We start from the raw sequence: 23,765 nt of genomic DNA, 5'->3' as shown, positions 1-23,765 counted from the left end.
GAAAGCTTGCTGAAGTCACCAAATCAACGTGTCCAATTAAAAAGTCCTTTTAAAAAAAATTTAGCAGGCCACCAGCCTCTTTTCCCCAAGACTTCCAGTTTGAATTGGATTGTGCAGGTTAAGATTGTCGGACAAATTAGCATGTTCTAGCTCGTTTTGTGAGTTAAAATATTCAGATATACAAAAGTTATAGTGAGAAAGATGAACAAGTAGTACTCTGTTTTTTAGCAGGGGATTGTCAATTGTGGCGGCCGTTTTCCTTAAAACATTGCTTAAAATTTAATATTCTGAAAAGTAATTCAATTATAAAGTTTGAAGATCCCTCAAAATCTAGATTAATTATTATTATTTGTTGGAATTAATTATGATTCAAGTTCAAGATCTCAGTTACCGTTGCATTGTAGACTTTTGTTTTAAAGTTTGAAAAATACTATTATAAGGAGAGAAAACTATTTTTTATATTAATTTAAATTTATAAATAACAAAATAATAAGTAGAACAATTGCCCTAAAATGTATTAAAATTAGATTTAATTTTATTACAACTAATGTGTCAATAATGAAGTTTTGACTATATGATATAGTTGATGATAACTTTGGAAATTTGGAATGTATTGAATTTTGATGGTTTTATTATGTAACTTGGATATTGGTTAAGATAAATATATGACTTTAGTTTATTATGAAAAAATGTTTCTTTGTGTAGTTCTATCTTCTATTTGAATTTGTTTTAGTAAATGTCACATTTGTTTATACTTATTTTGCTATAATGTGTTATTGGAAAATGTTATAATATAATAAGAAGATAAAAGTATGGAACTATTTTAAATCTACGTCAAACAAATTTCATAGGTCTTTCATATGACGTGATGATCTTGTATTGGTTGTTGAAATTACTATGGCTTCAGTCTTTAAGCCTATTATCTCAGGCACTCAATTTAGAACATATACAAATTTACAAGAAATGATCTTAAATTTGAGAATAATAGATTTATAAAGACCACGAACATTGTTCATAAAAACATTTCTAAATTACCATCTCACTTCAATTATATAATCAACATAATTTAATTGAAAATATAATAAACTAGCTATATATACCTCTATATATATTACGCCGAGATTAATCGTTCTCGAGGCGCCTATTTTTATTTAATCCCAAAGTTATTTTAATCGAAGTTGGGATTAATGAAAATAAAAATAGGCGCCTCGAGAACGATTAATCTCGGCGTAATATATATAGAGGTATATATAGCTAGTGGCAGTCGCGGCGCAATAGGAAAAATATTTACTTTTTATTTTTTATTTTGATAAGGTTACTATAAAATTGTTAATTAATTTTTAATTAGAGTTGTATGAAGTTAGTATAAAATTATGCTTCAAAATATTTTTAAAAATTTAATATAAGGAGTTTAATATAGATTAAAAATATATTTTTTATTTTTGGGATATTGTAATGTAAAATGTTATAGTCATACATAGATATATGGTTAGGGACAAAGTTACCATTATAGTTAATGTTAACCTTAGGGATAGAATTAGGGTTAGGGTTAGCATTAGAGTTAGGGTTGGAGTTAGGGTTAGGGTTTGAGCTATGGTTAAGGTTAGGGATAGAGTTATGGTTATGGTTATTGCTAGAGTTATGGTTATGGTTTAGATTAGAGTTATGTTTATGCTTAAGGTTAGGGTTAATGTTATGGTCATGGTTAAGGTTAGGGTTAGAGTTATGGTTATGATTAGGGTTAGTGTTAGGGTTATAGTAAGGCTAACATTAGGGTTAGGGTTAAGGTTTGAGTCAAGGTTAAGGTTAGAGTTTAAAGGGTTAGGGTTTGAGTTAGGATCAAAATTAAGGTTAGGGTTAAGGTTAGAGTCCAATTATGGTAGAGTCAAATCCAAAGTTAGAGTTATGCTCATGGTTAAGGCTAGGGTTAGACTTATGCTTATAGTCAGGGTTAGGGATAGGGTTAGAATCCAATTATGGTAGAGTTAGAATTAGGGTTAGAGTTAGGGGTAGAGTTATGCTTATGGTTAATGTTAGGTTTAGAATAATGCTCATGGTTAAGGTTAGGGTTAGAGTCATCATTATGGTTATGGTTAGGGTTATAGTGGGGATAGGGTTAGGGATAGGGTTTGAGTCAAATATATCTTTTAATTTAATATAAGGAATTTAATTTAGATAAAAAAAAAAATAAATTTGGGATATTGTAATGTAAAATGTTATAGTCATACGTAGATATATGGTTAGGGACAAAGTTAACATTACAGTTAATGTTAACCTTAGGGATAGAATTAGGGTTAGGGTTAGCATTAGGGTTAGGGTTGGAGTTAGGGTTAGGGTTTGAGCTATGGTTAAGGTCAAGGATAGAATTATGGTTATGGTTATCATTAGAGTTATGGTTAAGGTTCAGATTAGAGTTATGTTTATGGTTAAGGTTAGGGTTAGAGTTATGGCCATGGTTAAGGTTAGGGTTAGAGTTATGGTTATGGTTATGATTAGGGTTAGGGTTATAGTAAGGCCAGGGTTAGGGTTAGGGTTAAGGTTTGAATCAAGGTTAAGGTTAGAGTTAGGGTTAGGGTTTGAGTTAGGATCAAAATTAAGGTTAGGGTTAGGGTTAGTGTCCAATTATGGTAGAGTCAGATCTAGAGTTAGAGTTATGCTCATGGTTAAGGCTAGGGTTATGCTCATGGTTAAGGCTAGAGTTAGAGGAAGGGTTATATTTAGAAGTTTTCTTATGGTCACAGTTATATTTAGGAGGGGAGTAAGGGTTGGGATTTTAGATTATATTTATTATTATATAAGGTGCCCTATATAATAATATGTATATTCCCACGCTCATGGATAAGGTTAGGGAAAGAAGTAGGACCATGGTTATTAGTGTTACATTTAGAATTTCATTTAGGAGGGCATTGTGTGCTATTTTTTCCCCCTATTCAACCCATCACTGATGTCTGATCTGAGAGACCTTAAATGGGATAGGTTCTTTGCAGAGGGTTAACATCGCTAAATTTAGCGGCTAACATTTTGTGTTGGCTCGATTTCTTCATTGACCACGCTGGATCATTTTTTCTTCGTTGGGTTGATTCATGCTGCGAGATTCGATAACTCTTATTTCTTCGCGAGCTATCTTCCCATCTTCCCAAAAGTGCAAGATGTTGCCATGCATTCCCATTCTAACTTTTCTTTATACGCTAGTGTCTTCGAAACACTCTAAAGCCTAGAATTGCACAAGATGCTGCCATGCATCTCCATTCTGATGCATCGTCATGCTACATTGTTTCTTCAATTCTCTGAAGCCCAAAATTGCATCATGCTACCACACATTGCCTTTCCAACATTTCCTCACTCCACAATTCTTTCATGAGTCTTTGAGACCCAAAATTGTGCCACATGGAGGGGGTTCACACCTTTTGTGCTATCTTCTTCGTTTGTTGGGAGGAATATCTTCACTACATCTTAATCATCCATTGGAAATAAAGCCAATCTTGATCGACGAATGTGACTTAATCCTTCATTGGGAGGAGTTTCCTTGTTGCATCTCAGTCATCCTTTTTGAGGGGAGAATCTACATCGACGGTTGCGATTTAATCCTTCATTGGTGAGGATTCACGATGCATCTATGCCGTCTATTTCGAGAGGAAGACCTTCATCGATGACCATCATTCATTTTTGGGGAAACCAAATTCCCCCTTGGGATCAACCTTGCATTTTTTGTGGAAGGTTAAGACATCATGTTATCTCTTTTCATAGTTTTTTGCTAGCAACATGAATGTCTTTCCTCTTCTTTCCATGAGTCTCCATTCTAGCGCCTCCTTACGCTGCATTGTTTCTGCAATGCTCTAAAGCCCAAAATTGCGTCATGCTACTACATGTCACCTTTCTGACATTTCTTCACTCTGTAGTGCTTTCGCGAGGCTCCAAGACCCAGAATTGTGCCATGTAGTGGGGGTCCCCACCTTTTGTGCTATGGTTACAATTTAGATTTTAGGGTTATGGTTAGAATCAAGGTCAATTCTAGAGTTTATAGAATATTTAGAGTTAAGATTAGGGATTAAATATACATGAGAGTTAGCATTGGATTGTATGATAATTAAAGTTAGGATTATAGTTAGATATATCATTTAGATTAGGTTTTAGTCAAGGTTTAATTAGACTTAAGATTAGGGTGAGGATCAAGGTGAAGTCTATATTAGGGTTCATATCATGGTAGGATTGAAACTAATGTTAGGGTTAACATTGAAATTATGATTAGGGGTAAGGTGAAGATTTATATTTTGTCATGATTGTGGTTTGTGCTAGGATTAGGGTCTAAGCTATTATTAATTTTATGATTGTACCTTTAGGGTTAGGGTTTTGTTTAAGTTTATGATTATGGTTACAACTATGGTTTATGGTTCAAGTTTAAAGTTGGGAATGTGATTAGGATCAGGGATTAGTAAATTTTTTAAGAGTTCGGTTATAGGTTTACACCATGGTTAGGACCTTGGGACTGGATTTAGAGTTTAATATCATGGTTATCCATATAGGTAGGTTTAGGATTTTGATCAATATTTTGGAGTTTGTTTTTACATTATGGTTAAGGGTTAGATTTTAGGGTTAGGACTATAACCAATATTAGTGTGTAGGTTTTTGGTTTAGATTATGGTTTGGACTAAGATTTTCGTTATGATTAGAGTTTAGAATATCAATAGGGATATGTTTTAGTGCTATAATTATAGTTTAATGTTGGATTATAGTTATATTGTACATCATTGTTGGGGCTAGGGCTAAGGTAGGGGTTGTTGTTAGGGTTAACTAAGGATGACAATTAGGATGGTTTATCTTTTCAAGTAGAAAAAAAAACTCATATTGATTCAAAAACAAAGAAATTATACTTCGAAAATATTTTTCTATGTCATAATAGATTCATTTATTTTAATTATTGTATTAGTTAATTAGTTGTTTGATGTTTCAAAGTAAACATGGCTTATTTTATTTAAATTTAAATAATATTATTGTTTTGAATTGAATTTAGCTTAATTGTTAATGATCATATTTATATTTCTAATATTAACTCCAATTTGATCAAAGACCAAATATATTTTTGGTATTTTTGTAAACAAACTTGCTTAACACTTCCCTATTTCAAAGTTAATAAAATATCATTTCTATTGTCTTAGATTTGAGAGTAAGTATATTAAATAAGTAATAATAAATGAACATTATGATTAATATATTTCTAAAATAAAAATATATTACTTAAAAACTTGTTTACTTTAAATGAATAAAGTACTCATTTACTTGTAAATTTTAAAAATAGAAATTAATCTACATATATATAAAATATTTATTCTTTTTCCTATTTGCATACAAATTAATTAAAATCTAAACTTTAAACTACATAAATATTTTTAAAATATATATCCATCAATAAATAGTTTAGAATAAAGTCAAATCTAAAAATTAGACACATATAGAATCTTTTTAATTTCTATATACATGTTTTTCTAATTTATTTCTACAAACATGCAACTGATATTTCTATTATCCATTTTTTTCCATTTAAAAAAAATCTAGATGTAAATAGAATTTTTTTAGATGCATGCAATCTTTCTAATTTTTTCTACATACATATATTAACATTTCTATTTTGTATTTTGTTTTTACATTATGGTTATTTCAATCAAAATATCTAGATGTAAATAGAATTCTTTTCAAAAAGATTTATTTAAATTTAAATAATACTATTGTTTTGAACTGAATTTAGCTTAATTGTTAATGATCATATTTATATTTCTAATATTAACTCCAATTTGATCAAAGACCAAATATATTTTTGGTATTTTTGTAAACGAACTTGCTTAACACTTCCCTATTTCAAAGTTAATAAAATATCATTTCTATTGTCTTAGATTTGAGAGTAAGTATATTAAATAAGTAATAATAAATGAACATTATGATTAATATATTTCTAAAATAAAAATATATTACTTAAAAACTTGTTTACTTTAAATGAATAAAGTACTCATTTACTTGTAAATTTTAAAAATAGAAATTAATCTACATATATATAAAATATTTATTCTTTTTCCTATTTGCATGCAAATTAATTAAAATCTAAACTTTAAACTACATAAATATTTTTAAAATATATTTCCATCAATAATTAGTTTAGAATAAAGTAAAATCTAAAAATTAGACACATATAGAATCTTTTTAATTTCTAGATACATGTTTTTCTAATTTATTTCTACAAACATGCAACTGATATTTCTATTATCCATTTTTTTCCATTCTAAAAAAATCTAGATGTAAATAGAATTTTTTTAGATGCATGCAATCTTTCTAATTTTTTCTACATACATATATTAACATTTCTATTTTATATTTTGTTTTTACATTATGGTTATTTCAATCAAAATATCTAGATGTAAATAGAATTCTTTTCAAAAAATCTAGATGTATATAGAATTCTTTTAATTTTTTACATACATAAAATCTTTCTAATTTTTTTCTACATACATAAAAGAATAATTTCTATTTTCTATTTTTTATTTTCTATTTAAAAAAAAAAGCTATCATAAAGATTGATAAAAAAATTGATTGCATATGCATTCTTTATTTTGTGCACTAAATGCACAAAATAAACTATATAGATTAAAACTTCCCGTGCTGGGCATGAGAATATACAATAGAAATATCAGTTACCAAGAATAGTCGGCCATAAGCAATCAAATCTGCCTTGCCACTGGAAATAGCTTCGTTACCATCATCCCGATCATAACCCCCTGTAGCCAAAAATGTTCCCTTGAATGATGTTCTTATGGGAATCAGGCTCTTTTCACTCGCTATTGTCGTCTGCGAATTATCAATCTTGGGCTCAAAGAAATGAGTGTACAATATCTTACATTTATTCAGAGCCTCTGCCATGTGAAGTCCCAGTGCCTCTGGATTTGAGTCATGCGCTTCTGCATGATCCGAAAATGGAGAAAGCCGAATTCCCACATGCTCTGCTCCGATTTCCTCCACCACTGCTTCCACAACTTCAAGTGCAAATCTGCAACGATTCTTCAATGTTTCGCCATAGCCATCTGTTCGATCGTTCACACTATCCTTCATGAACTGGTCCACAAGGTACCCATGCGCCCCATGGATCTCAACACCATCAAACCCTGTTCGTAAAAGGACTAATTATGTCAACAAAAGGAACATTCTCTTCTTCAAACCAAGATAGATCAGAATAAAAAAACATACCTGCATCTATTGCATTCCTGGCAGCATTTCGAAAATCAGCAACTATATTGGAAATTTCCTCTGTTTTCAGAGGCCGGGGAGGAAAGAAATCTGCCACATCCTTTTGGTTCGAAAGAGGGATCTTTCCAGAGATTGGTTTGCTTGTGGAGGAAACTAGAGATTGGCCATTAGGCTGATAATCTGCATTCCAATGCACCCATTAAATACACAATACACTGTTTGTTGTGGAGGAGAGCCAACCAAATTGAAATTAATTAAAATTGAAATCTAAATCAAAGTAGAATATTATAACTAATTTTGAATTTCAATTTACATCTACATCTAAATCTAAATGAAAATGTAAATAAAAAATAGAAATCTCACTTGCAAAAATGTTACTCCAAAACTTCAATTTACTCCTATTCAAAAACTCCAATCTAATCCTCCAATAACCTCCACCTCTTCCTTCCTGCAAAAACATAAAATGAAAATGAAATGAGGAGCCTTGGTTTTATAACTTCTGAGAGGCTCCTCATATCCCCCAACAGACGTCTCTTCACATTCCACGAATTTGTTTCAAATTCCCCCACTCCTCGCAAAAAAAAAGCATGAATGTGCATGCAAAATTATATTTAACAAAAAAAAAAATCATATTGAAATTATTTCGCCCCTATTTTTTCGGGCCCTATTTTTTCGGGTCCTACTTTTTCGGGCCCTACTTTTTCGGGCCTATTATTTCGGCCTCCATTTGGCTTCCTATTATTTCGGCCAGCTATTATTTCGAGAATTCTTTTTTAATATTTAATTTGGAAGTTTGTAACTGCTCCCAATTCTTTTTTATTGACAGGAATCTTGGCATATTCTCGTGCTGGGCATTTGTGCTGCCATTGTATAGAACGCCTCTCGGCGTAATCAAAGTAGAATATTATAACTAATTTTGAATTTCAATTTACATCTACATCTAAATCTAAATGAAAATGTAAATAAAAAATAGAAATCTCACCTGCAAAAATGTTACTCCAAAACTTCAATTTACTCCTATTCAAAAACTCCAATCTAATCCTCCAATAACCTCCACCTCTTCCTTCCTGCAAAAACATAAAATGAAAATGAAATGAGGAGCCTTGGTTTTATAACTTCTGAGAGGCTCCTCATATCCCCCAACAGACGTCTCTTCACATTCCACGAATTTGTTTCAAATTCCCCCACTCCCCGCAAAAAAAAAGCATGAATGTGCATGCAAAATTATATTTAACAAAAAAAAAATCATATTGAAATTATTTCGCCCCTATTTTTTCGGGCCCTATTTTTTCGGGTCCTACTTTTTCGGGCCCTACTTTTTCGGGCCTATTATTTCGGTCTCCATTTGGCTTCCTATTATTTCGGCCAGCTATTATTTCGAGAATTCTTTTTTAATATTTAATTTGGAAGTTTGTAACTGCTCCCAATTCTTTTTTATTGACAGGAATCTTGGCATATTCTCGTGCTGGGCATTTGTGCTGCCATTGTATAGAACGCCTCTCGGCGTAATTATTCTAACTCACTTTTATAATTTTTATAATTTTAAAAATAATCATTAAATCTTATATTTTAAATATATAATTTCATTACTAATTAAAATAATGATTTACATATAGAGATACTATAAATGGATTTCTCTATTTAAACATTTTTTTCCCTCTCTTCATTTTTTTCAAACTACAAATAAGACTCAAAATTTATTATTAATTAAAGAAAAGTGGTCATAGCACATGATTTCAAATCTTTTTTCACTATTTTCCAGTTACAATATATTAAAATTAATTAATAAAATGTAGAGAAAACCTTTATGTAAAGTTGGTTATTTTTACTAACTTTCATATCTCCGTCACATGTGATAAATGCTTAACGTCATTTTTTACGTTATACTCATTTAAGTTTTATTTTGCACGTTTTTTCATATATGATGTTATCCCATCAAGAAAATCGAGATGTCGGTACAATTATGAGGTGCTTTGTCCAGGTCACATCTTACTTTTAAGTCAACAATGTCATCAACAAAGCACGTAGTGGATGCTAATGGAATTAGATTAGTACGAGACTTTGTTTTAAAATATATTTAAAGAATATTTGCAAGAAAAAGATGGTCCCACTTGTATATATGATTAGATTATAAAATGTTATATTTCTTTTATAATAGGATTAATGCTGGGTCTTATGGGCACCGGTCTCTCAAAAATAGAGTGGTTGGTGCCTAAATTTTTTAGGAATATTTATAGAGGAGCGGTCTCATGAAATTTATACGGAATTCTCTTTAAAAAAATTTAGCGTTCTTATAAATTTTAAAAATAAAGAGATTATTTCATTTTGGTGGGAAGTTGAAGAGCTTGTTAATAAATGGCAAAATCCTTCTCTAAGTTGGTGGGGCTATTTCCAACCCAACCCCATTTTCACCCCCTTAACGTGAGAGGGCTAAAAAGTCAGGGCTCCTATTTTACAGGAAAAGATTCCAAATAAACTTTTAGCCCCCTTAAAAAGTTATCATGGGATCACCCGCTCCACAAAATTAGAGCCCAAGCCCCTCCCATGAGACCTCTGCCTAAGTAGTGGAGAGGGATTAACATTTAGTAGTAATTAGATAGATTGTTTAGCACTTGCATATGGAATTTGATTGTCGTATTGACAATCTTTTATTCAATATGATACTTGAGTTTATTAATAAATCGTCAAAATTTATTATAGAGAATATTTTTAACAATTTAAAATATTAGTATGTAAAATATAAACTTATAAACTTTTTAAAGTTGATATATATTGCTAATTTCTAATCGTTTTCTACAATTCTGTATTATTCTATAAAACATATAAATTTAGAAACTTTGAGATTTAGATTTTTGTAAACATTACTAATTTATATTATATTGACTAAAGATAAAAATTTACAAGAATTATGAAATTGTTCAAAGAAAAAAATGACAATCAATATTTATTTTAAAACATCAAATGAAAGGCATTAACATGACCAAACTATAAAAAAAACTACACATGATAGGTAGGGGTGACTGTCGAATTCTAGGCCTAACATAGATATATCTATGATTTTACGAGGGGGAAGGACAATATTTCGTGCTTTTTAAAATATAATTATTTTTCTTAAGTCTAATTATTTTATTTTAAGATTTAAATTTATCGTAGATTTGAATCTAGATGTTCATTCTTGGTTTAAGGATTAAAATTTAAAAATAAGGATGTGTTGTTAATGAAGGCAACATATTTTGAATTTTGAAAAGAGGTGCACATTGGTAGAAGAGAGGGATGCCAAAATAGACCAATATTAACATTTCAAAAATCAAAATAAGAGCACAGGGGAAAGAAGGTTAATTAATAAATAATGGGTAGAACTTTCAAAGTGAACGAGGTCACCATTTTGAGAAAAGGAGAGGCTTGTTTAATATTGCATGGAACACAATTAGAAAAAAAAATGATATTTTGGTCCACACGAGAATAAAATCAATAGAGGTTTTAAATAGTACGGAAGGACAAGAACACAAAAAGAATTTAAAGTGGTGTAACGCCCTGCCAAGGGATCCAAAAGAACTAACCTTAAGTTTCACTAAGTTTGCCAAACCTTTTTTTTTTAAAGATAACATATAACAACAATTATAAAACAATGAAAGCAATAACATACATTCATAAATAAACAACACATAAACATATTACATTCCTTAAGGATCCCATTATGATGAATCACATTTAAATTTAAATAATACTAAATCCAATATATAACACATCCACATTAAAGATTAGCTACAAATTCAAATCCATTTAAATAATACACAATTGTCCTGAATGCCACTTGGTAATTATCAGAATGCACAATCATCCATTGTACATGTCATAGGGTATGACAGGCTAAAATAATATACATCATAAAATAGATTACATCATCTCTTTAAGATCCATGAAATTAAAATACAATACAATAACCAACCATCATAGTACACAAAGATATAATGAAAGGAAATGCAAAACAAGGAACTCCAGCCACGACATCAACTAACGAATCTCAATGGTAAAAGAAAATAGCACTACCACCCAACCTCGTGGTAAACAAAAAAGGCCCTTTCCCATCGTGTTGAGATAGTCTCAAGTCCCAAATAGGATAACAAACTCAAAAGTCAAATCCAACATCTAAGTCAAGGAAAACCTAAAAGCAATCTAACTCAAAGGTACCAAGGTAAAATGACATCTAAACCCAGGGGCTACAAAGACACATAGGGAATCTATTATGCTAGTGGGCAAGTGTTATTGCACGAGCCAACTCTAAGGTTACCTGACTAGTCTTTTAATCCGCTGGCCCCCTAGTGACTTTATGCGACACTAGTAACCTCTCGTACGGACAAGGTATACTAATGATGCATGGTCACAACCAAATGTCCTCTCTACTCTCATCCTAGCCTATACTAGCACTCGAGGCATGGGCAAGGAAAGACAAAGACTCTTATTAGTTCATTTTACTCTCATTTAATGTAGTGTTATCACTTATTAAAATAACCTACAATGGGTTTCCCATTAGCCTCTTTAGGGCCTCGACCTCCATTGCAAGTCACTTCTCAATATAATATACAAATAACCTACCCTAAGCTCAGCAAAGAAAAAAGATCTGAAAGGACCAAATACCATACATTAGTTCTCTAAACAAGCAACTGGCAAGCACCAAAATCACTTGGTTAAAATACAAGCATCACTAAACAAGACTGATCCAAGAAAGTACACATAAACCAAATCATAACATCATATGTAATGACCAAAACAATAATTTTCGGCCTCTGGTAAACATCCTAGAACTAGTCAACACTTCTAGGTTAACCCCAAACCCAAAACATAAGAAAGCATACAATTAACAATGTAGTTTCATAGTTTTGTTTGATTTTGAAAACACACATTTTTTGAGTTTACAACAAGATTTAAGTTTCCATTTCGTTGTACATTTTTGGTTTGATAAAGTTTACTATTTTCCCCTTACAACTTAACCATTTTCACATTTAAATATGAACGCATCATTACCATTAACTCACAAAACCAACATCTCTATAAGGATCATTAATTTAAAATAATAGTTAATAAATAATTAACTAGTAATTATTTAACAATATTAAAAGATAAAATAAATCTCATAAAATGATTACCTTCTAATATTCTATTAACAAATTAATTAATTAATAATTAAATTAATTAACTTAAATTGTTAATAACATATAAAATGCTTAACAACTAATAATATTTAAAAGAAATCTATTTATAAAAATATATAATAATCAAACTTTGATTAAATTAAAATTTTAGATTATATAAAATTTTAATATTTTTTTTAATAAAAAACCAACGCTTTTAATCAAAGCAGTTATGTCATAGCAGGCCCTGCTACGGTTGTAGCAGGTCTTGCGTAAGCAGTGCCTACTACTATCATAGCAGGTACTACTTTACTACTATCGCAGTAGGACTGCTACGATAATCCCTTTGTTGTCGCAGTAGGGGGTGGGGATTTGGTGGCCCTGCCCCCAACCAAATTTATTATTATTTTTAATAAAAAACAGTTTTAACAAAAATGAAATTCACAACCCCCCCCTCAAAATAATTTTTAATTTTTAATTTTTTTTAATATAACTGAAAAAAATACTCTGATAGGGAAAATCCAATAAACCAATCGATTTTTGCATTATATAATTCAATTTCTTTTCAAAACCCTTTTCGATTAAAATACCCAACTTATTGAAATTCACAGAATGAGGGTTATAAAACTCAATTTCTTGAATACAGATAAATTTGATACAAATATCAATAAATTTTACAATGAAAGATTCAACTTAAATAAAATTCTGAAAATAGATTTATCAAACACAAAGAAGACAAGAATTCGAAGAATAGAAATCACTGTGCAAATAAACCACAAGATTTTACTTGAATCTGATGCTAATACACAAATGCACGAAGCACACGTGAAATCCTCTTTCTTCTGAAACCCTTTTTTCTGAAAATCCCTTCTCCAAAATCCTAGTCCCTGCGAAATGAGCTCTAGATCTCTGATAAAGAGTTCTCCCCTAAATTTGGGGCTCTAATTGTGTAATCATGAGAGGGAACTCATTGATCAAATTCTTTTTAATATTTTATTACTTTTTAAATATTCATGCGCCCTTTTTGCAATTTAAAATATTTTTATTAAATTAATTTCTCTTTCTCTCTTTAATTAATTTTCAAAGTATTTTCGATAAAAATATTTATTAACTTAAGTAATAATAATATTTAGCATTTATTTAAAAATGATCTCCTAAATATATTATTATTAAATTAAATAAATATTATTACACTCTAAAATTAGAACTATAATTTTATCTTTAAATTAAATTCTTTTATTTAATTAAATTTTCAATTATGTAATGATCCCATCTTTTGGCCTTCACGTTCTCCAAAGTCTAAGTGGAGGATAAGAAGAAATTAAATTAATTTCTTATAAAGTCATTCAATTTAAAGGTGACTTTGTATTTAATTAATTTAATTATTAGTTACAAGGGAGTAGCTTCTACGGTATGTATTAATTATTGGAAGGATGGAAGCCTCTCGTGATTTAATTAATTATTGCCAGGGAGGAATTTCTAGGGTATGCATTAATTATTGGAAGGAGGAAGCTTCTAGCTCTTGCAATTAATTAATGTTTTAGTTCCTTCCAAAAGGATGAAGAAAAGGATAAATAGGGCTGAAAGTTTCATTGTTGATCATCGGATTATTGTATCGGAGGATTATGACTTGCATTTGATAAGAGCTTGGATGTGTGAATCACACTCCCTTCTTTTGGCAACAGAGGACGTTCATTATCTGTTGTAACATTCTAGACATCATTCCCTTAGGGTTTGGCCTTTGGAATACAACTCTTTGTAATTGATTACAACATTCTCAACATTAATATAGTTTTAGCCTTGGTTCAACTTTTGGGCATTCTTGGGTGTCCATTACAGTGGTATCAGAGCTTGCTTGCAAAGTGTTTCATGAAATTATAACCGGTGGGTGCCCATTATAGTGGTATCAGAGTTGTTTCTAGGGTATCCATTACAATGGTATCAGAGCTATTAGTCCTGCCATCCTGTGGAGTTCTTATAGGGAATTTGGAATAGTGAGATAAAGGGAAAAGAGTTTGACAAAATGTATACTAGTCCAGATCAAGAAAATGCAATGCTTAGGTTACTTAGTTCATGAGAGGAGGGGCAACGGATGCAACAGGAGCATAATAGGCGAATGGATATGATGTTGCAACTTATGGCTAGACAGATGGGCATCAATATTGAAGATTTGTATGTTGCTCCAGTGCAGGCTTCCTCAGGTGGGATCGAGACACGTATAGAGCCACCCATATATGATGTTGGTGATATGGGTGTTTAAGCAGAATCAGTAGAAACATGTGTGCAAAGTCAGGAGACCACATATGAAGCTTCGTTGGGAGATGGTGTTGCAGTAATAGTGGGATTAGGAGAACATGGGGATACTATCATATCAACAGCCACTTCTGTGTCAGTTGAACCATCCAATGAGGAGTTTAATGGTATAAATGCAGTGGTTGATGCATTTTCTAATGAAGTCACACATGTTGATGATTATGAGTTTTCATCAACTACGAATTCGGTTCAATTTTTTGTTGCAATAGTTAATGTTGTTCCTATGTCCATATATTTCGATGCGGCAACACCTATTGTTGATATAGTTATCATGAGTACATATGGTTCACCTATAGCTACATATTTTTCAATGCATGATGGTGATAATATGCATTCCATTCCAATATATATTATGTGGATGGATGCAAGGAAGAAGATGTTTCATAAATCTTCTATGGAGTTGCCTTATGGTGACATTCTGACTTCATCAGCACAAGTTTTGAATGTTAGGCTACAGGGGTTGGTCCTGATGATGCGGGTTTGTAGTTGGTTTAACTTCCATATGGATATCACATATTGGGATCCAGGTGGAGGTTGGAGTCCATTATGTTACTTAATTGCTTGAGGACAAGCAATTTCAAGGAGGGCAGATTTGTAATGATCCCATCTTTTGGCCTTCACGTTCTCCAAAGTCTAAGTGGAGGATAAGAAGAAATTAAAGGTGACTTTGTATTTAATTAATTTAATTATTAGTTACAAGGGAGTAGCTTCTATGGTATGTATTAATTATTGGAAGGACAGAAGCCTCTTGTGATTTAATTAATTATTGCCAGGGAGGAATTTCTAGGTTACGCATTAATTATTGGAAGGAGGAAGCTTCTAGCTCTTGCAATTAATTAATGTTTTAGTTCCTTCCAGAAGGATGAAGAAAAGGATAAATAGGGTTGAAAGTATCATTGTTGATCATCAGATTATTGTATCGAATGATTATGACTTGCATTTGATAAGAGCTTGGATGTGTGAATCACACTCCCTTCTTTTGGCAATAGAGGATGTTCATTCTCTGTTGTAACATTCTAGACGTCATTTCCTTAGGGTTTGGCCTTTGGAATACAACTCTTTGTAATTGATTACAGCATTCTCAACATTAATATAATTTCAGCCTTGGTTCAGCTTTTGGGCATTCCTGGGTGTCCATTACAAATTAATTAAATATAATTAAATATTGAAATTATCTTAATAATTTTCCATTAAATTAAATCATTGAATATTCTTTTAATTTGATTTAATTAACAGAAAAATCACCATAGACCCACAAGACAAACTATGAAAACACATCATAAAATATAACATACTAGATCAAACTCAAGAGTTAAAATCATGAATTTACATCATATGACAAATTCAGAAGAGTAAATATCTCAGATACTTGCCCTACTTTTTAGGACAAATAGTTTAAGGATAGGATTCAAACTCAAGAATTATCTCCCCTTTCTTACCATTGAGATATTGCAATAGGGTACGCTTATCCTAGCAATTTAGGGAAGTCAATACCGGGTACCTACAATACGCACAAAATTCATGCATGTACAAACACATATATTCTAAACTAAACATGCAATGACAAGAAGTGGTGCATCGTGTAGATCCTGACTAGCAGGTGACTATGACTCCCTTCCTCAACCACATCAGACATGTCAAACATAAAGAAAACATACATGTACACCATACACATGCAAGAATGGGGTAAGTATTCATAGAAAATGCATAGAAATCATTCATCTAACTAACATCATTACATAACTAAATGCACTACATGAACATATATATCATCATCGAACAATAATGAAATAACTAAAATAACTAAGTATCTCTCTCTCTCTCTCTCTCTCTCTCTCTCTCGATCTCTCGATGTATATATATATATATATATATAAATTGAATATGAAATAGTATCCAACAATCTAGAAAATAATGTCACTGATCATCAAGCATAAACATAAAGCTGTTAGGAACCTGTGTGTTCCTTCTGTTTATTTTGTTAGAGTAGTGTTGTTGGACGCATATGCTTTGTAAGTCGTCCCGTGAGTATATTTTATTATCCCACATGCATAGGTAGTATTACTTTTCTAGATCGTACTCAGTATATAAGAATAGGTTGAGGCCCTTGATGGGCACGGACGAATTTATTGTATTGAGCTTGCTCAAAGGAGGTTACCCCCTCGAAGTGGCCTGCGATCAGTAGATTCATTCTGAGTTCTGCTATCATTTTGTATTCTGTTATTTCGAGCATTCTCACGATATTGCTATAAGGAGGTTCATCACATCTGGTATCAGAGCACTCTCTTGGGCTCGCTGGGTGGAAATTACATCAAATTTTTTTTCTGTCGTGGCCTTCAGGTTCCTCTCACTTCTAATATCTCTTGTTATTGCAATCACTCTTTTCAGTTGTTCTGTCTGTGAGTGAATTTTTCTAAGTCGACTGTTCAAAAAAAAAAAAAAAAAAAAAAAAAAAAAAGAGTAAAAATTTTTCTGTTTTTTTAGTCGTAGCTTCCTTGTTTGCTTTCTGTTTCTGCTCATACTTCCGCAAAACGTCTGCAATATCATTTCGCATACTTCCTTCCTTGGCGACCCAACCCCAAATTTTACATATCAAAGCCCTAAATCCCTCATTTATCTAATTTTAGGGTTTGCCCTATCTTTTTCACCTCTCATCCAATCGCCACCAAACTGAGCCACAAGATTCAATTCCTCATTTTGCTCCCTTATCCCTCTTGGACTGTTCGCCTCATTTCGCCTCCCTACACTTGAAACCCTCATTTTTCTGTTTCCCTTGTCCCCAGATAGTCTCCCACCACCCGTCAAACACCCATTTCCTATCTGAGTTTTACCCAAATCCAAGTTTGCCGTAACTAAAAAAGTTTTTGTTTCTCATCTTCTACCCATTCCATAAAAAAAAAAAAAAAAAAAAAAAACCTTGCTTTATGGTTGTTACGCGTACAGGAGCAAAAATCATGGAAGAAGAAATGGCATCCCTCAAAACCAAACTTCAAGATCTGGATGACAAAATTCTGGGTCTTAACTTTCAGCAGTCAGCCATGAGCCGAAACCATTCAGGAGATACTGGGTCCTCTTCTGGCAATTTCCGTGGACCAAAGCTTGATTTTCCACGCTTCGATGGTTCTGATCCGACTGGATGGATCTATAGGGCAGAGCAGTATTTCAGCTTGCATAATACTTTGGATAACCACAAAGTCCCCCTTGCATCTTTTCATTTGGAACATGAAGCTCTTCAATGGTTCCGTTGGTACATCAAGGCTAATGTAGGCCCAACGTGGAGAGACTTGTGCACCCTCATTTTGGAGCGCTTTGGCCCTAGTTCCTTTGATGATTTCACAGGAGCACTCACTAAACTGCGTCAAACAGGCACTGTAAGAGAATACCAGACAGAGTTTGAAAAATTAGCTAATTACACAGAGGGCTTGTCTGATGAATTCTTCCGTAGTTGTTTTGTCAGTGGTCTGAAGGATGCACTTCGCTCAGAAGTCAAAATGTTTCGACCTACTACAATGATGGAAGCCCTTGGGTTGGCTAAGTTAGCGGAAGACAAGATTAGTGCTCTACAACGCTCCAAATCTAATTTTGTTCCATTCAGAAATACAGGTTCTCACAACCCTCCAGTCATACCAGCTCCCAGAACTACTCCGATCAAGCACTTGTCTGAAACAGAGATGCGAGTCAGGCGAGACAAAGGGCTTTGTTATAATTGTGATGAGAAATGGTCTCGGGGCCATAGATGTGTTCAGCAAAAGCTCTATCTCTTGGATGTGGATTCTCCACCGGAACTGGAAGAATATGTAGATGCTCAGGAAACAGTGGATGATGAGGTTGAGCCTCACCAGCCTGAACCTCCTTCACCAGAAGCTCCACCAGAGATATCTGTCCATGCTTTGGCAGGAGTCACTACTCCACAAACCATGCGGGTCCAGGGTTTCTTCAAGAAGATCCCTCTTACTATACTCATTGATTCTGGTAGCACTCATAACTTCATTGATCCACGAATAGCCAAACAGGCTGATTGCTTTATCCATCCCTGCTCTAGCTTTGAAGTCATGATTGCCAATGGGGGCACTTTACCTTGTAAAGGGAAATGTCGCAATGTGCGTCTCTCTATTGGAGATTATAACATGCGCTCTGACATGTTTGCCTTACCCTTAGGTGGCTGTGACGTGGTTTTGGGTGCCCAATGGTTACGCACTCTTGGCCCCATTCTCTGGGATTTTGCTGAACTTTGGATGCAGTTTTCAGCCGAGGGGCACCAACACACTTTGAAAGGCTTACAACCAGGGTCTCTCAGCATCATCAGCTCACACCGTATGGAAAAACTTCTTAAGAAGAATTCACATGGTGTCATCGCTTAGCTCCATTCCATTCAGATGCAGCCATCAGCAGTCTCTAGCACTCCTGCCGATCTCCAACACATTTTGGACAAGTATTCTGGTGTATTTGCTGAACCTGTGGGATTACCTCCTTCTCGTCCAGAGGACCACCGTATTCAGCTCCTTCCTGGCAGTGTTCCGCCCAACATCAGGCCCTACCGCTACCCATTTCATCAGAAGACCGAAATCGAGATACTTGTCCGTGACTTACTGAAGCAAGGTATTATTCGCCCTAGTACCAGTTCCTTTTCTTCTCCAGTTCTGCTTGTTCGCAAAAAAATGGGTCATGGCGACTCTGCATTGATTTCCGAGCACTTAATCATCTCACTATAAAGGACAAGTTTCCCATTCCAGTTGTTGATGAACTTCTTGATGAACTTCATGGGGCTCATTTTTTCTCCAAGTTAGATCTTCGTTCTGGGTATCATCAAATTCGGGTTAATGAGGAGGATATACCTAAAACTGCCTTCCGCACACATGATGGTCACTATGAATTTTTAGTCATGCCCTTTGGCCTCACGAATGCTCCTTCAACATTTCAGGCAGTGATGAATAACATATTTCGACCATACCTCCGGAAATTCATTCTGGTCTTCTTTGATGATATCCTCATATATAGCAAAACTTGGGCTGAGCATCTCCATCATCTGGAGCTTGTCTTGCAACTTCTCTCTGATCATCAACTCTGTGCAAAACTATCTAAATGTGTGTTTGGCCAGGAGGAAGTGGAGTATCTCGGGCATATTGTTGCACACCATGGAGTGCGGGTGGATCCTACAAAAATAGATGCCATGAAAACTTGGCCGCATCCTAAAACTCTCAAGAGCCTTCGGGGTTTTTTGGGGTTGACTGGCTACTACCGCAAGTTTGTCAAAGATTACGGGAAAATTGCAGCACCATTGACAGCTCTGTTAAAAAAGGATGCCTTCTCCTGGACCCCTGTTGCTGAGACTGCATTTGAACAACTGAAACAGGCTATGTGCAGTACACCTGTTCTCGCAATGCCAGATTTTTCCAAACCCTTCACTATTGAGAGTGATGCTTGCGGCAATGGATTGGGTGCTGTTCTCCTGCAAGATGACCATCCTATTGCGTTCACTAGCAAAGCCCTCTCTGGTAAGAATCTAGCCCTCTCTACTTATGAAAAAGAAATGATGGCTATTTTGCATGCTGTACAGAAGTGGTGGCCATACCTCTTAGGGAGTCATTTTTGCATCAGAACCGATCACCAAAGTCTGAAATACTTCCTGGAACAACGGGTATCCTCTCCTACACAACAGAAATGGGTCAGCAAACTCATGGGGTATGATTATGAGATCACCTACAAGAAGGGTAAGGAGAATATTGTGGCAGATGCTCTTTCTCGCACATTTGATAATCAAGCTTCCCTTTCCGCTATTTCTATGCCCATTCCCAATTGGTTAGCGTCTGTTCAGCAGGGCTATGACAGTGACTCTTCTTTATCTCAAATCATTCACCAGCTAGCCAATAATCCTTCTGCTATACCACATTACTCTTGGGATGGTGCTTCTCTTCGATACAAGGGTCGGCTAGTGCTTCCTCAGAACCCAGCTCTACATCAGGCTATTTTTTATGAACTCCATGCTTCTCCTTCAGCAGGGCACTCAGGCTTCCTCAAAACTTATGAGCGAGCAAGGAGAAACTTCTTTTGGAAAGGGATGAAACAGACGATTCAACAGATGGTGGCTGAATGTGATACTTGCCAACGCCACAAGGGTGAAACGACCCTCCTTCCTTGCTAGCTCGAACCATTGCCCATCCCTACACGGATTTGGACTGATATTTCTATGGATTTCATTGAAGGGCTTCCTAAATCCGGTGGCAAGACAGTGATCTTGGTTGTGGTTGATCGTCTCTCGAAATATAGTCATTTTTGTGCCCTCAGCCACCCCTATACTGCCTCCTCTGTTGCACAAATCTTCATGGACCAGATATTTCGTCTTCATGGACTCCCTTCTTCCATTGTCTCTGATCGTGATGCAACTTTTACCAGTCATTTTTGGACTGAACTGTTTCAGAAAACTGGCACCAAACTGAAGATGAGTTCGGGCTATCACCCACAAACTGATGGTCAAACTGAAATTGTCAATAAATGCTTGGAAACTTATCTTCGTTGCTTCACTTCCGAACAGCAACATCAGTGGGCCAAGTGGCTCCCTTTAGCTGAATGGTGGTACAATACCTCTTACCACACTGCCTCTAAAATGACTCCATATGAAGCAGTCTATGGTCAGGCACCTCCAGTGCTCCTTCCCTACACTCCCAACAACTCACCAGTCCAGGCAGTTGACATAGTTCTCCGCAGCAGGGATCAGATTCTTCGTACCTTACAGGATAATCTTCACATGGCCCGTAATCGGATGAAACAACAAGCAGATCAACACCGTTCTGAGCGCTCATTTCAAGTTGGGGATATGGTTTTTCTTCGTCTACAGCCATACAAACAATCCTCCCTAAAGCTGAAAGGGCGTCATAAGCTGGCCCCAAAATTTTATGGGCCTTATAAGGTTCTGCAGAAGATTGGTTCAGTTGCTTATAAACTGAAACTTCCTCCTTCTTCCCGCATTCATCCAGTCTTTCATGTTTCTTGTCTAAAGAAAGTTCTGGGTACCACTGTCAGAGCACAAACTACTCTCCCTGAAATGGATACGGAAGGATCCATTATCCTGGAGCCGGTGGCAATCATTGACCAGCGCACTCGCCAGCTTCGCTCTCGCTCCATCTCTGAGGTCTTGATTCAGTGGCATGGCATGCAACCAGAGGATGCTACCTGGGAACCCCTTCTTCAGATTCAACAACAATTTCCACACCTTAAGCTTTGAGGACAAAGCTTTTTTCTAAGGGAGAGGGGATGTTAGGAACCTGTGTGTTCCTTCTGTTTATTTTGTTAGAGTAGTGTTGTTGGACGCATATGCTTTGTAAGTCGTCCCGTGAGTATATTTTATTATCCCACATGCATAGGTAGTATTACTTTTCTAGATCGTACTCAGTATATAAGAATAGGTTGAGGCCCTTGATGGGCACGGATGAATTTATTGTATTGAGCTTGCTCAAAGGAGGTTACCCCCTCGAAGTGGCCTGCGATCAGTAGATTCATTCTGAGTTCTGCTATCATTTTGTATTCTGTTATTTCGAGCATTCTCACGATATTGCTATAAGGAGGTTCATCACAAAAGCTGGCCTAAAAGAGTTCGGCAATTTTATATATATATATATATATATATATATATACACACATATACATATATATATATATACACATATACATATATATATATACACATATACATATATATATATACACATATACATATATATATATATATATATACACATATACATATATATATATACACATATACATATATATATATATATATATACACATATGTATATACATATACATATATAAATATATATACATATGTATATACATATACATATATATATACACATATGTATATGTATATATATATGTATATATATATATACATATATATATATATACATATATATATATACATATATATATATATATATACATATACATATATATATATACATATGTATATACATATACATATATATATACACACATATGTATACACACACACACACACACACACACATATAGAATATGAAATAGTATCCAACAATCTAGAAAATAATGTCACTGATCATCAAGCATAAACATAAAGCTGGCCTAAACGAGTTCAGCAATAATAACTAAAAAGTAAAGTAGGGGTAGGCACTACATCCACCCTCCTAGACTTAGGCTTACTCCTGGAAGCCTATAAACAAGTAGGGGTATAGATCCCATAAACCAGAGGCATCCTCCCATGTAGCTGATGACTCATCAATAGGGTCCCATTGGACTCTTACCTGCTCTATGGTTCGACCCCAAAGGGTCAAATCTCACTGTTGCAAAATGCAAACCGGCTCTAAAGCCAACTGCCCATCCTCTACCTATAAGAGATTCCAATCAAGAACATGTATCACATCAAGAATATACTATCTAAGTACAAAAATATGGAAAACATCATGAACACGAGCTAGGCTAGGCGGTAATGCAAGACAATAGGCAACTAGACCTATCCTCTCAAGAATCTCAAATGGCCCCACAAAGCGAGGTGCTAGCTTCGAACCCTTTCCACAATGGATCAGACTCTTCCATTGACACACTCTCAAGAAAACTTTCTCACCCATTACAAATTGCTTATCCATCCTATGAGCACTAGCATACTTCTTCTGTCTATCTTGTGCTGTAGACACGTGTTCATAGATGCACACTACCTATTGCTCCATATCTTGAAGCATCTCAGGACCCAACAGGATGTGATCCTCTAAACTGTCCCAACTCAAAGGTGTATGACAAGGACAACCATACAAAGCCTAAAAAGGTGCCATCCCAATAGAACTGTGATACCCATTGTTATAAGAAAACTCCACTAGGTATAGATAATACTCCCAAATAGTATGTCTGTCCATCACATACATCCTCAACATATCCTCTAGAACTTGATTCACTCTCTCGGTCTGACCATCTGTCTCTGGGTGATAAGCTAAGCTAAAGTTCAACTACGCTCCAAGACCATGCTGCAAGGATGTCCAAAATGCGGATGTGAATATAGGATCCCTATTCGAAATGATCTTCCAAGGAATACCATTCAATCTCACGATATCATGCATG

The 23,765-nt window shown here is 34.3% G+C and overlaps 1 protein-coding gene across 1 annotated transcript; it reads right to left on the bottom strand.

Annotated features, from left to right (window-relative positions):
* Positions 1-60: 60 nt before the first annotated feature.
* LOC149536258 (putative 12-oxophytodienoate reductase 11) lies at positions 61-23,281 on the bottom strand. The gene is made up of 5 exons (XM_089806255.1): positions 23,278-23,281; positions 22,958-23,041; positions 7,231-7,410; positions 6,744-7,148; positions 61-146 (listed from the first exon to the last, which is right to left on the bottom strand). Exons 1-5 carry the CDS (start codon positions 23,279-23,281, stop codon positions 61-63), a joined length of 759 nt encoding a protein of 252 aa, XP_089662381.1.
* Between the last annotated feature and the right edge of the window lie 484 nt (positions 23,282-23,765).

The sequence above is a fragment of the Cupressus sempervirens genome, chromosome 10, assembly GCF_028749045.1.
Source record: "Cupressus sempervirens isolate cs-2001-9-10 chromosome 10, ASM2874904v1, whole genome shotgun sequence".
Taxonomy (NCBI): domain Eukaryota; kingdom Viridiplantae; phylum Streptophyta; class Pinopsida; order Cupressales; family Cupressaceae; genus Cupressus; species Cupressus sempervirens.
The sequence above is the reverse complement of the archived record's forward strand: the minus strand, read 5'-3'. Positions and strand labels throughout refer to the sequence as shown.

Bases quoted from the DNA above. Each gene is read 5' to 3' on its own strand.
- LOC149536258 (XM_089806255.1), bottom strand. The intron at 7,411-22,957 runs GTAAGAGTCCAA...ATTGGAATGCAG, and splicing joins GGGGTCGAACCATAGAGCAG to ATTATCAGCCTAATGGCCAA. The intron at 7,149-7,230 runs GTATGTTTTTTT...TTTTACGAACAG, and splicing joins CAGGAATGCAATAGATGCAG to GGTTTGATGGTGTTGAGATC.